This window comes from Ictalurus furcatus, chromosome 9, assembly GCF_023375685.1.
Source record: "Ictalurus furcatus strain D&B chromosome 9, Billie_1.0, whole genome shotgun sequence".
NCBI lineage: Eukaryota > Metazoa > Chordata > Actinopteri > Siluriformes > Ictaluridae > Ictalurus > Ictalurus furcatus.
In genome coordinates, this window is record NC_071263.1 from 5,447,501 (window position 1) to 5,462,789 (window position 15,289).

Here is a 15,289-nt window from a genome sequence, read left to right on the forward strand (position 1 = left end):
CCTTAATGCTAATGCATAATGCAAGATGCTACAGTTATGCTTTCAAAGTGCACTTTTCAGCGTGATTTGTAAGCAGTTAAAACAAATTGCGGGAGAGAAAAAAAAAAGTGAAGACATAGATTATGAAGGAAAACAAGGCGACCCTGCAGCCTGCAGCGACACTTGGTAAGGACTCCACGCCGAGTCATCTGTTCAGAGGAGCAATCCAGTCAGCGTGTGTTTCGATAATACACCACTCTAGAAATAGGAGTGAGGCTCTCTTCTTAAGAGAAGGCTCATTCTCAATCAACATCCCTCTCCATGCAACCACAAGCACTCAATAACTGTTGATTACTTAAGTCATTTTGTGCATGCCCAAACAGAAGTGCCTCTGTGGAATACCAATTGCACTTGCAACGACTGGAGCTTCGGAAAACAAAAAAGGGTCATTGAGGGCATGAGTTACAAAGGCAAAGACTCCCAACGCTCCGGACCCCTAGAGCACAGAGCGATGAGCGAAATGAGATCAGCTAATATTCTGCGCGATTGCGTGTGCAGAAAATGTACTAACGCTCTGATTGATGAGCAAGCGGCCTGCCAATGATGTCAGCAAACACACGGCATCTTTGAGGGACGTTCAAAAGCTTGCCGTTCCCATCCTTCATGTGGGTTGACGGGAGGAATCGGAATGAATAGAAGAAGTGGAAAGGAAAACAATGTTAGTGACACAACCCAGTGTTTCCATATGCTGTCATATAAGAGTCGGGGCCAGTTTTACGGGGTGAGCCTCATCACTCAAGTCAGCATGGCTCAAAATCGCTTTTACTGCCAACCTCCAATTTTCATAATGCACTAGTGCTTGTGTTAGGCTTGAAAAGCGCTGGGTGCTGGGATGCAAGCCCTAATTGGAGGGAGCGGATGAGCTTTCCTGGATGGACATCGGTATTAAAAGCCATTCCGCAGTTTTCCTCCATCTGCCTTTGCTACTAGAGCCCGGTTAGGATTAAGTGGCCAAGTGTCCATAAACGTAATGATGATGATGAGCATATGGAGTGGCCTGAACTGCAATCCCACATCGTGCTCCACTGCTAACAGAACCTCGCTGTTTCCAAGTGCGTCGTTTCCGTTCACAAACGCGCATGTGTGAGGACATTAACGACGTGACAAAAGATGCCTGGGTATAGAGCTGTTCGGTGTGTTATAACTTCAGTCCAAGAAAGAGACACAGAGAGAAAGAGTGAATAACAGAGAGAAACACAAACAAAAGAAACAGACAAAAAAGAGAGAAGCAGATGAAACAGAGAGAGAGAGAGAGAGAGAGAGAGAGAGAGCACGAGCGAGAGAGCAACAGATATAATGAGAGCTTCGACTGAACAAAGACAACCAGTTGACAAAAGAGTTAATTCCTTACAGACTTATTTCATCAAACAGTCGGCATGGAGTTTCCCCTTTGTTTCGGCGCCCTCCTTCCTCAGGTATATCAAAAGTGTCACTAATCATTTTAAACTATGCACTTTTATGTTTCCTCTCGATCTCTTAGCTTTCTTTGCCTTCTGTTCTTTGATATAACAAGGACAGTTCGAGACAAGGCTTCAGTTCAGCTACAAGAAGCCTAAAGATCTGGCTGAGCAGAGTGGAGGGAAACGTGTGGTATTTAAAATTTATACTTCCTTGTGTCTTTGTTTTGAACTTGAACATTTTTCTTGCAGAACTTCGACTTTGCTCTTCGCCTGTTGTTCGTGCTGCCAGCCAGGGCCTTGCTTTCGATGGTTGGGATGAACACTAGCGCCAACATGCCGTTTCTGGCTCCGATGAAATACCGGAGCGCACGTAAGCTCTCGATGCATTCTGCTGAATCGATAAGAAAAGCCAGTCCCTGAGAAATGGCTTGGTTTTTATCTCCTCTGAGACAATTATTTACAAAACACAACCTCCTTCCATTCTAGGAACAAACCGGCCTCTTTTGTGGAACCCAGCAGGATTTGAGGGACGGCACAGTGACAAAGAGCACCATGGCTGGGTAGAGATAGATGAAAGGTCCTCTCTATGGTACTTATTCTGGTTTTTACCAGGATTAAGAACAATTGCAGAGGTGGTTATGAGGCCTATCTTGTGTTTGTATGCCACCGCTTTAGCTTTGATCAGATGATTGAGATGTCTGCTGTGAAAGGAGCGCTAGATTACCCTACACACTGCCTGGCTGGAGGCCTCCTAGACATCTGGACTGGAGGGAAGAATGAGGCTGATCAAATTGGTATAATAAAGAATCTTGCGATGTGTGAGGGAAAAATCACCACATGAAATGCGACTTCTGGTTCCCCAGACCTACGACATGAGCAGTGAGAGAAAGAGGCAGCTATAAATACTAAACACAACCAAATCCAACCCCTCCTTCAACCTTATACATTGGTTCTTCTCTCTCTCTCTCTCTCTATACATATATATATATATATCTCCCAGTGCTCGGTGCATGCTTCCCAACACCCGCCCTGTGTGTAAATCAGCGTAATAAGTTCCCACACCATTAAAAAAGGAAGCATGAACCGAGCCCTATTTAACCAACGACTTGTTACCTTTTATTTGCCATAAGAAGGTCATAAAAAGGAACATTCCAGAGCCATAAGAGTCATAATTAAAATCAACAACAATTTAACAGTGGGAAAGTGCGACTCTTAAGCACTGTAATAAACTTCCAATGGTTGGTCTTGAATTGCATGTCTTTGTGTGTGTGTGTGTGTGCGATTGGGTGTGCATGTGTTATCTGCTGTTGGAGCGGACAGGGCTGGTCTTTTAGATCACCAGCAGCAGGCATTGTTCTCTGTCAGGCAGCATATGTGGAACGTCTCCCGCTGGCCTGGTGGTGAAAGCCTGCTTCAGCGTGATCAAACGCCTCACGCTGCCTCGTGCCGAGAGGTGCGATTCAGCGCTAAGGCTGGAGAAATCTACCACACGCCATGTTACATATGAAAAGCTTACGGTGTATCGATTTAGTGACAGACTGTCCATGTTTACACTGAATAGAAGCAACTTTGTTTCAATTTTAATTGGAATGTGCAGGTTAATTTATTGTTTTATTGTTAAAAAAAAAAAGAACAACAACAACAAAGCTAAACATTTCAAATCTGATTTGTTCAGATGATTGGATTAGTTTTAGATGCACATCACAACCAAGAAGATCTTTGCTCAGTTGTTGTAGCATGAAGAAAGCAATAATAAGACATGGTTGTAGTGCACTGACCTGCTGGAGGGAGCGAGATGCTGGAGGACGTGCTCTCCACACAGCCCTGACTGTTGCAGGCTCTCACGCTTACACTGTAGTTGGAGAAGGGAAGCAGACCTCCGACAGACACCCAGTGTCCTGCTGTAACCGTGGTGAGCAGTGCTCGCGTCTCAGTGACCGTATCTTCTGTTTCGCTCGAGTTCTCTCCTGTAAAACACCCCAACAGCAGCGCATTACTATTACTGATATCTCCAGCAATGGTGTCCCTACTCATATGCAATATTCCGAACAGGAAATGTTACAGTAAACATTACTCCAACTCTAATTTTATTCGGCGTATACGTTTATATGTATCAGGAAGTTTTCTTGGTGTTTGTTCACAAAGATACAGTTTACAGCAAACACATCACTGACAACACAACACAATTACCGTCCTCATATACAAATATTGCACCTTAAGCAGAAATGGTAGACTCGGTTGTAATTTACATTACAGTGGAGGCAGAACTAACAGCCACAATAAATATAATATAATATACTAAATAATAGCAAACTGTAATGCTACAGCATACAAACACAGTCTATACTGTTGTGTGCTAACTTTGAGGGGACAGCTTGAGGAAGAAGGGGGCGTGGCCAGACATACATAACATGTGTATCACATATGTGTCACGTCATTACAGTGGGGGAAAAAATACCAGAAGCTGGAAATGCTGTAGCCGTAGCTCTTGTCACTAGCATTAGCATTTAGGCATTATTTTATTTTTTATGATCTGTTAACAAGATCAGGAATGCTCACAAAACTAAAGTTAATAAATAAAGCTATTAACCATAACTAAGCCCATTATGAATTTGAAATAAAATGTATATAATCTACGTGTGCATGTTCTCGGTGTTGATCATGAGTGTAGATGTTTACTAAAGTTTTGTATAAACTTTTTGAACTTAATTTGAGCTCCCATTAATGTCTTGTGAGCAAAGATACTGACGGCTTTACCTGTTTAACAAGCATTGCGCTGCTCTGAAGGCAGAATCATTTTCTTATAGGATATCAATGGGCTAAAAGGAAAAAAAAAAAAAAAACACACTACGAGATACAACACAATTTATATGTCCATCTTAAAGCTGCAGACACCGTGTTTCCTGACCGACATTTAAATCATCCAATTTCATAGCCATGGTAATAGTTGGAATCTATCGGTGATTCCTGATTCTCTCATCAAATCGTCCTAAGCCTACTTGCTACATCATTAATCATTACACCCCCCAATCCCCCCACCCCCGACCCCCCATGTCCCCCACTCCCCACCCCCCATGCTCCCCCCTTCACGCACAAATTCACATTCCACTGATGGGGATAATTCTGGAGCTCTGTATGAACAAATCTTATAATAAAATAATAATAATAATAGTCACAGTAACAATCACAATAATAGTCACAATAATAGTCACAGTAAATCATTCAGTGTAAATAATTTACATATAACATATTTATTTTTATCGCTACCAAAAAGGCACAAGTACATTTTTGGCAGTTGTAGCTCAGCTTGGATGAAATTTAATTTCTTTTCCTCTTGAGTTCATTCTTCTGTTTCTGTCTTTGATCTCTGCCTTTAGCCAGCTGAATACTTTTATAGGCTTAGTTCTGCAACGGTTTCACGCAAACGACGTACATATGACGGCAAAATGAAGCGTATCACGTATATATGCCGTGTAAATACAGGAATGTGGGTGGGTTCTGAATTGTAGCTGAATTGCTCTTGTCATGAGTCAGACACAAAATAAAAAAGTTTTTGTATATCTTTCTGTTTCTACGCTGAAAACGTATCACTGCTGTACCGTGATCATACGTTCAGCGGTAAATTTCTTTCATCAATTTTCTGCTTCTATTTCTCAAACCATAGTTTTCCAGGGGTTTCTTTTCTAGTGAAACAATGCAGTTGTTTTGAACCTTGTAATTGACTTATTTACACTCAGAGAATACACTTCCAAGATATAAACTGCCATTGCTTCCTTTAACGGCAAGGGTTTTCCCTTTCCACAACTTTTTTGAGAGTCTGAGAAAAAAAAAAAATGCAGCCAACATGTGCTTTATTCCCAGTAAAAGATAAATGGAAGTGTTTGGCAAGTAAAGAATATATCACAGTTAAAAAGTCTTTTCCCCCCTCTAGCTCTACATAAATCACAGTGCTAGTCAATATTTAATAATGCTAGCCTTGGTCCGCAGTCCCTTGCTCACTCCTGTCATGTGTAATAGCTCCCACTCCAATATCTCTGACATAAAAAGCTGGCTTTACGGCAATACTAACATGTAGAGGGGGTCATTACTGATCGACATTTCCCTTAATCTGTGACGGCCGGACACTGAACAATAAATTCTCCAACAATCCACTGGGAGAGATCAGTAAACTTCTGCCTTCTACCTGCTGGTAGATTGCCTGCTGCTCGAGAGACATCAGACCAGATCCAAACACATGCACGTATACATGTTTTCTCTCATTCACCAAGAAAACCACTCTGGGTAAAAGGATATTCAGCTTTCTGTCCCACCCACTTTTCAGTAAAATACCCCTGCACGTCAGAATCTCGGCTTCTCGGCTCAGAATACTACTTCAAATCCTCAATTCTGCATTTTTTATTTCACTCGATGTGGAAAACCTGTATATACACCAATATATGGTCAAAAGTATGTACACAACGGACCATCATACCCATACGTGTACGCCCACTTTAAAACCATGGGCATTAACACAGAGGCTTTCCACTAGATTTTATAATGCGGCTGTGGGGATTTGTCCTCAAGAGCATTATTGGGGTTAATGATAATGAGTCTTTATTAAATCACATATACATTACAGCACAGTGAAATTCTTTTCTTCGCATACCCCAGCATAAAAGGGAAGTTGGGGTCAGAGCGCAGGGTCAGCCATGATACAGCGCCCCTGAAGCAGAGAGGGTTAAGGGCCTTGCTCAAGGGCCCAACAGTGGTAGCTTGGCAGTGCTGGGGCTTGAGCCCACGACCTTCCGATCAGTAACCCAGCACCTTAACCAGCAAGCCACCACTGCCCCACTGATGTCAAGTGAGGAGGCCTGGTGCTATTCCAATTCATCCCAAAGGTGTCCACTGGGGTTGAAGCAGGGCTCGGGTCACTCTCCAAGCCTTGACTTCATGAATCACGGTTTGTGTACAGGGGTATTGTCATGCTGGAACAGGTTTGGGCTCCTTAGTTCCAGTGCTTAAATGTTTCTAGTTCTTAATGCTACAGCATACAAAGACATGCTATGCAAATTGTGTACTTCCAACTTTGTGGCAACAGTTTGGGGAAGAATCATATCTGGGTGTGATGGTCAGGTGTCCACATACATTTGGTTATAGCTGTATTCCACAGGAAATGTTTGTATCTTCTGTGGCTTGAGACTGGAACCTTAAGCTCCACCCCCAAAAGAGATTCTTTTGGAAACCCTTGATATTGTCCTATCAGAATCTATCTTGGGTGGCATACTCTCTCTCCTGTCAATTACAGCGACACTAACCAATTATGAGTCTCTGTGAGCTCATGTATGTGGAAGTAGGTGGATAGAGCTTTCCTCGGCGTGTGTTATACCAGTGTCTAAGGTTGCATGAGCAACAGTTCAAAAAGATGCAGTTGCCTGGGTTCATGTGCGTTGGAGGAAGCATGTTACAGCCTTTGTGATAGCCTTCACTCTCCCTGGTAGCTGTTGGTAGCTGTCGTGTAATAGAGGAGACCTGACTGGAGAGTAGGAATTGGCCAAGACTTCATGATGAAGAAATCGTGATGACAGACTTGGAAATCTGACAAACTGGGAAGACCTGGTTCCTGCGTGGCAGAAGTGCCATTTAAATCTTCCGGATATACAGTACACAAGATATGCAGCAACCGTGTGAATAATAATGCTTGCATTACCGACGCTTCTGTATGTGCGTGTAAAATCATGCGTCAAGTATAAAGCAGGCTGCTTCGCGTTGCTTTGCGTGTCACACCACCTCGGTCTGGATGATTTTCCTAGAACACCACAACACAACTAAAATCAATACATTTCTAGATCTTACCGTCTTTTGAATTTTGGTAGAAAGTAAAGTTTGGACCAAAACTCTTTTTGTATTTTGTGAAGAGGGCCTACAATACGACCCTTTGTGGTGCACGCATTTAAACCTCAGACCACTAAACAAGTCTTGCCTGAGATGTAGAATACTTTACAAAGCCGCAAATGGGTACAAGGTTTTTCAATTTCCCAACATAATACATAGTGTGGCAAATCACTACATAGAGGCATGGTCCTGAGTGCATGTCCACTCTGCCTAGAAGTCGTAATACTGCAAAATGACTCTCTTGGTCAGAAATGTTTTGGATTCACACGCAAAACACCATCACCCCATCTGGTCTAAATAATGACTTTAGACTCAAGTGCTTTTTAAAGGACTGACTATGATTTACTCCTTGCTACTGGAGAGTTGCTTACTTTCTCTTCAAGTTGTGTTCAGTATGAGCAAGATATCCCACTGTAGTGTATAAACACAGACTTCAGACCCTGCTTTTGTGTTTGTGTAGTCTGTGGTTTAGTCTATGGGACATTTATTATAATCCTTTGAGGTCGAAATGGAACCACCAAGGCTTGATGTGGGCCTACAGAAATCCCATGATAAATATCTTTATCTTCCAATGTTTTCTGCCCTGATGAAGCTCAACTAGGTTGAAATGTTGGCATATCGTAAGTAGGTATGACTGGTACGTAGCAACTGATCCTAACGCCATGAAAGCTGCTAATTTACAACTCGTTTTAAGAAACGGAGAATATGCACAGATCTACCAAAACTGTGGAATACATAATCAAACCATTTCCAAATTTCTCTTTTCTCACCCACAGATGCATATTTATAAGTGAAAGAATTATGCACATTATGCATAATGCCATGTAAATGATGTATGGTATAAACTGCATAAACTTGTGTGTCAGTTTTTTTCAGATAATATGCAAGATTTCTGTGCAGAATTCAACCTATTTATTTATACCTCAAACTGGGTGCAAACAGTTGATACATTTGACCCTGTCACTGTAAATCAGAGTACAACAAGAAGTACAGTATTTCAGAGTAAAACGTGGGATCAGAAAACACAAACTTTCAACAAGACAGGCAACCATACACCGTACACACACAGACACACACACACATCTATACTGTACACTTCTTATTGGTAAACAGGAAACATGAAAAAGAATATATATATATATATATATATATATATATATATATATATATATATATATATATAAAGCCAAGTGCTTATGAATGGCTATAATTTAAAACAATATCCAAGTCTTTCTGGATCGTTTGCTGAATGCAAACGTATATAATTTGCTGATGAGAAACAAATGTGAAGAAAGTGTTATATCATGAGGTGATCATCAGCCACACAAGCACATTCACAGACTAAGACAAACCCTCTGAGGGCAACAGCGCAGGGTAACAGGTCAGATGTGTAGATAAACTCCTGATATATAAACACTGAAAATCTATTCTAATAATAAGGGTTGATTACATACATACAGACTCACACACGTTTGCTCTCAAATCATACAAAAATCAGACAGATATAAAGTTTAAATAATGCGGGTGGCATGGTGGCTCAGTGAGTAACGTTGTCACCTCGCAGCTCCACGGTCCCGGTTTGATCCTGAACTCGGGTTACTGCGGGCAGGTCGATCGGCTGGGCTAAACTGGTGTATTCTATCTCATGCCCAGGTAGAGATGCACCGATATTAAATTTCTCAGCCGATACTGATAACCGATTATTCAGAGTCATATCAATAACCCATACCGATAGTTCTGCCTTGTATGCCTTCTTTTAAATGATTAATAATTAATTCCACAATTGTGAAGAAAATCTCCATTCAAAGTTGTTTCACAGTAACTGGTCTCATAAACAGAAGACACATTATTCAAATTCTGAACTTATTAAATGTTATTCATTTATATTAACAGAATTAATTGACTGAAATCTAAAAAAACATCTTGCTAGTCTCACATTCACTCACCACAAAAAAAAAGCATTTCTACTTCATCACTGAACATCAAACTGGTAATATATAATGTAAACTTTTTTATATATTAACATTAACTGGATATGAAATATACTACTCTACAAATATATTTTTCTGTGCAATATATACTTTATCAACTTTTATTTAAATCTTTCAACCATGTACTGGTGCTTTAATTCAGCGCGGCAAAAAAAAAATTGACTCGACGCTGAAACTCCCGCTTCACTGCTGCAGCGTCCGGTGTAAAATTTTAGAGAGATTACAGAGATTACAAACTGCAGTTTTGTCATCATTCCACACAAGAGACATCATCTTTACACACAGCACGAAATTGATGTGTTTTCCCGCCCCCTTCTGTTTGACAGGATATAATCGGCCCTGATCATCAGATGTTTTTAAACAGCGTTAAAAATTGCCTTTATCGGCCGATACATCTCTATGCCCAGGTTTTCCATGATAGTCTCCAGATTCACCATGACCTGACCAAGATAAAACGCTTACTGAAGCTGAATGAATGAATGAATACACAAATAATGTACACTTGATTGTTGGGCATATGCAGAAAGTGGTGTGTGTGTGTGTGTGTGTGTGTGTGCGCGTGTATCCCCCATACACCACTATGAACATTTATCTCCAGGCGGTTCTAAAAAAGCTGAGCGCTTGTGGAGGTGAGTGGTGGGGTTGATTCGTTCCGAGTGTGCCATCACACTCTCTTTAACAAACCTGTCCACTTTTATCCCGCCAAGGGCAAGGAGCTTCTCCCTGCCTCCCAGCAGCCGGCCCAAGAGAAATGGCCAATGACAACAATTCATTTACGGCCATTATGGCATGCGAGCGCCATGCTAGGGTTCACTGCCCTTTTTGCATACTATGTGTAAACAATCATAGGGAAAATAACTGGAGTCAATATGGGAGATCAGAGGCGAGAGAGGTTGGGGGGGAGGTGTTTTTATATTCACTCAGAGTGCTGGTGAACTGTTAAGGAGAGAGGTCTGTGATTTACCTGATGACTGGAAGAAGGTTCCGGTAAAAAGGACTGAGTAACTGAGGTTGCCATTGGGTTTGGCTGGCACTTCCCACTTTACCCAGACTGACTTTGGACTCTCGGGGAGAATTTCCAGGGGCAAGTTGCCAACTGGGGGCATTTCTGAAGTCCGTACCTCTGTCTGAAAGAGTGAGAAAAATGAAATTTACTGAGAGAACAGATCGCTCTTTGAAAATGTTCACACTGGTTATTATATAAGGTCAAACTCTCAAAACAGGTCAATGTCAACTATTTAAATACAGGATATTAAAATATCCTTCCAGGAAATTACTCCCCCCCAGCTTGTACACATTTCTCTAGCATATCTGTCTACTTGACAAAGCACCCAGGCCCCGTTTACTCCCATACCCCCCCACCCACACCCCCCTCCACCCGTAAGTTTTTGCTGCATTGGCAAAAACAGCCATTTGCCTAAATATTGCACCCATATTGGAAAAATGCCCAAATCTGGCCCATCAATGCATTAACCAGCCCAGAATGGCATTTACACCAAATGTCAAGCGTGAGCAGAAGGTGCTTTATTGAACCGAGCAAATCGATCACCTTTATGATGTCGAGCTGCCATCTGACACTTTTGGGTATTTAGCATAATGTAAATGGGAACGGGCCCTCACCAAAGGGCCGAGAGCGCAGCCCTGAGCTGTGCACGCCTGAACACGGAAGCTGTGCAAACTCCAGGGAGAAAGACCGACGATCCCGAAGCTCGTAAACGAGGAGTTCTGCCTCAGTACGCCGTCCATCCATACGCTGTAGCTGCTGATCACACCTGCTCCACACACAAGACAAAAAAAAAAAGAAAAAAAGGAACGGGATCAATTTGCCGTGTTATGTGTGACGTGTATTTGTGTAAAGCAGAGGTTAAACATATGAATATGGAAATGTATGGGTGTATTATAGTACAGTAATTGGTTGTAACACATTTCTACATTTGTGAGTATATATATATATATGTTGTCAGCCAATGGTGTCAGCCATGTAGAAGTTGGACGGATAAGACACGGAAGTTCGGAAAACCTCCCTGCGAATGTGGGAGGAAAAAAACACATTTTATTTATAGGCCTGTTCACAGACATGTGTGTATCTGAATGCTTCCTGGTGTAAACAGGCCATTTTGTTTAAAGCTCTGTGTTAAAGGCAGCCATTAGGGAGAGAGGGCTGTAAAACATGGAAAGAGAGCCTTTTAATGCCGCTGCCCTATTTACAGCGATCCGTAGACGCTTGCTGCCCTTAACGAAGCATGGCTAAAGGTGCACGGGGTCAGTGAGAGCAGGATAGCGATAGCAGAAATGGACAAATATGTCAGTGCATATGGGAAAAGCCATGCTGTTACATACAGTCACAGTCTAACATGCATACCGATACAGATATACAAGAGTTTAACCTCAGCACATCGTATATACACATCACACTTCAGAAGTATAATTCATTGACCTGGATACATTACTACACTAATATTAACAGATTTTTTTATCATCACAGAATAAGAGCTGCATGTTCCTCCTCTCCAATACTCACTTACATTAAATTCAGAAACTATATCTATACACGCTTGCATTTGATCCATTTAGATAAACGTTTTATTGTTTACAGCTCAGTTTTAAGATATAAATATGAACGTTTCGGGCTCTACCCTGAGATAAAGACCAAATCCGTTAGATCAATCTCAGCTATTAAACAAATCGAGTAAATCAATATTTTATGACATATATTAAAGACTCAGGGGGGTTAAATGGGCAACCTAGAATTTTAATCTGCTATTCAAGAACATTCCACCGTAACTAGTGAATCTGCTGCACACGGTGGAATAATGTGCCTTCAGCTGGGCTTGTCATGTGAAACCTTAAAGTATGTTTAGAGAATTCTGAAAGTGCTAGTATATAAGTTATAAATAAAAATGGCCACGTCTGAACAGATATTTAGCAAGTTACATTTCTATCAATTTGTAAGAACAAAATACTAATAACGAGCTGGTGGATATAAGAAACCATTCACTACCTTTGTAAAGCTTGCTTACATTACAACAGATTTGGCAAATACTAAATAATTCATATTAATTCATATTGGTGTAATTAATATAGCTATTTTTTAACATAATTATTAATCATATATTTATATAATTTAAATTTAAAAAATATGTTTTACAATCTGGTCACAAGAAATAGGACTTACTTACGTTTATGTTAGAAAAAAAGAGTCAAATAAAAGCTTTAAAATATAATTATACAATAAGTTGTGTAGACCATTATCACAGAGGAAACAACATGAATATGAAAATGTTTCAAGGTTATACAATTATATCTCATCAGGATTACTCAAAGGTCAAGGGCCAGCTCCTGAAGTATCGCTCTCACGCTGCCAGAAGAGCAAATGAGGAGAAGGCAGAGTGCTTGTGCCTGCCACTGTTCAAGCTGCAGTTCATAGCATCAGTCAAAAGGGAGCACTTTTTACCCACTTAAAATGCCACACTCTCTCTCTCCTCTCTCGCTCTCTCTCTCGCTCTCTCCGCCTCGCTCTCATACCACCACATAAAGCCATCCTACTTTCCTGCTTGTCGTCTGGGGGTGCTAGCCCATCATTAAAATGTGAAACACCTCTCACCTAACCAGAGCTCACCTTTTACCAGGGTCTGGCTTTGACTCCGCTCACTGCTGGGTTTAAGCTGAGCACGAACCACAATAACACGTCTGTTAAATCATATAAAAATAATAATACTGCTGCAAACATCTGGAACTTTGAGCCAGAAATTTGGTCATATTATTATCATTTTCATAATTCATGCATTGATTTAATAATTGTATAGTTCTAATACATGTTGCCCTTGACCAATGGGCATTTACAATTACATTTATAATTACAGTTATTTTTTTAGGCTCTAAATTAAAATATTTATTCAGATACAATACAACATTAACACTTTTTCCCAACCAACAGTATACACAGATGTGTGGCTCACACATCCACACACTCAGATTTGATGCGACATTTATATTGTGTGAATAAAAAGCTGTTACTGAAATGCTGATATTGAAAAATGAAATGTTTCAATAATTCTTTTCCTAATAAAAGGGGAAGGGGAAAGAAAGAGGGATAAACAGCCATAATGAGCTCGCTAGTGTCCACAACTAAATACAGTTTATACATTTATTGTTTGAAGTTTTGGATAATATTGACACTGTCTAAGCCTTTATTTGATCAGAATAATAGAGGATTTAGCAGTATGTAAGAAAAGGAAGAGAGAAAAAAATACAGAAAAAATATACTTAAAAAGGGGTGAAAATATACGAAGAGAGGAGGGCGCACTCACCGTTGGGCTTTAGTGGAGGTCCCCAGGTCAGGTTTAGTGCATGTGGAGAAACGTAAGTAATGTTGGGAGCTGGCACTTCTTCTGGAGAACTCTCATCCGTTTGGGCCATGCTGGGGGCACTGAGGGTGCAGCCACCTGCTGTGCATGCCTGCAGGTCAAAGGTCAATGGTGACTTATGTGTATGGGGTCAAATATTAAAAGATGTTGTTCCATCATGAAACTTTTCATCTTTGCCTTAATTTTGATAGTAATATTTATAGGACTCTTAGTTCTGATAGTTACAACAGTGAAATATCACTAGTGTTTGCGAATATGAAGTAAAAAGGTGATTTAAGGCCCTGATATATGACATCCACCTCTTAATCACATATCTGCACGGTTTGGTATAAAAGTATGTGGACACCTGACCATCACACCCACATGTACTTGTTGAACATCAGATTCCATTAATGATAATGAGTGTTTATTAATCACATATACGTTACAGCATGGTGAATTCTTTTCTTTGCATACCCCAGCATGTCAGGAAGCTGGGGTCAGAGGGCAGGGTCAGATATGATACAGAGAGGGTTAAGGGCCTTGCTCAAGGGCCCAACAGTGGCAGCTTGGCAGTGCTGGGGCTTGAACTCCCGACCTTCCGATCAGTAACCCAGAGCCTTAACCGTCAAGCGACCACTGCCCCTATTATATATATAATTTATATTATTTTATATAATTTAGATCATTATAATTTATTATAATTAAATGAATTAAATTAAATAAATAACTTTGATTAAATTCCTCCCAAAAAAGGGAGGAGTACTCACAGCAATTTGGAAAAGGTATGTACTCCCAGGGACAAGGTTTCGCAGTGTGTAGTCCTTGAAGAGCTGAGAGCTGTTGTACACCACAATTGGTTCCTCTCTAGGAACGGCCTGGTACAGCGTGTAGAACTGCAGCTGCCCGTTCACCTCCAGCGGGGACGACCACCTGAGGAATATGTGGAAATAAAAATAAAAAAAAACAAACAAACAAAAAAATGGCTTTGTATAGCAGTCAGTGGCGTAACAAAACAGTCAGTAGTGTTACTGAGCAGTCAGTAGTGTTACTGAGCAGTCAGTCATGCTGTAGTGTTATCACTGATTAGTGAGGGGTGTTTCTGTGCAGTCACTTGTGACATTGAACAGCCATTGGTGTCACCAAGCAGTTGATGGTGTCACTGCCCAGTTAGTAGTAGCAGTCAATAGTGTCACAGATTAGTCAGTGGTGTCACTTGGCCATCAGTGGTGCCACTGGGCCGTCAGTGGTTTCACCAGGAAGTAAGTGGTCTCACAAGGCAGTCAGCGGTTTTACTGAGCAGTTGATTTTTTCACTGAACAATCGGTGGTGTCACAGAGCAGTCAGTGGTGTCACAAAGCAGTCAGTGGTGTCACAGAGCAGTCAGTGGTGCCACACAGCAGTCAGTGGTGTCACTGGGCAGTCAGTGGTGTCACTGGGCAGGCAGTGGTGTCACAAAGCAGGCAGTGGTGTCACTGGGCAGTCAGTGATGTCACTGGGCAGTCAGAGGTGTCACAAAGTAGGCAGTGGTGTCACAAAGCAGTCAGTGGTGTCACAGAGCAGTCAGTGGTGTCACAGAGCAGCCAGTAGTGTCACTGGGCAGTCACTGGTGCCACAGAGCATCCAGTGGTGTCACAGAGCA

The 15,289-nt window shown here is 41.3% G+C and overlaps 1 protein-coding gene across 1 annotated transcript in view; it reads right to left on the reverse strand.

Annotated features, from left to right (window-relative positions):
• Positions 1–15,289, reverse strand: part of ush2a (Usher syndrome 2A (autosomal recessive, mild)) — a 224,186-nt gene that overhangs the window by 92,107 nt on the left and 116,790 nt on the right. Inside the window, exons 33-37 of the mRNA XM_053632826.1 lie at positions 14,418–14,580; positions 13,612–13,759; positions 10,922–11,073; positions 10,266–10,428; positions 3,218–3,406 (exon numbers count right to left, since the gene is read on the reverse strand). Of these exons, the coding sequence (XP_053488801.1) occupies positions 3,218–3,406; positions 10,266–10,428; positions 10,922–11,073; positions 13,612–13,759; positions 14,418–14,580 (815 nt within the window). The remainder of the gene's footprint in view (positions 1–3,217; positions 3,407–10,265; positions 10,429–10,921; positions 11,074–13,611; positions 13,760–14,417; positions 14,581–15,289) is intronic.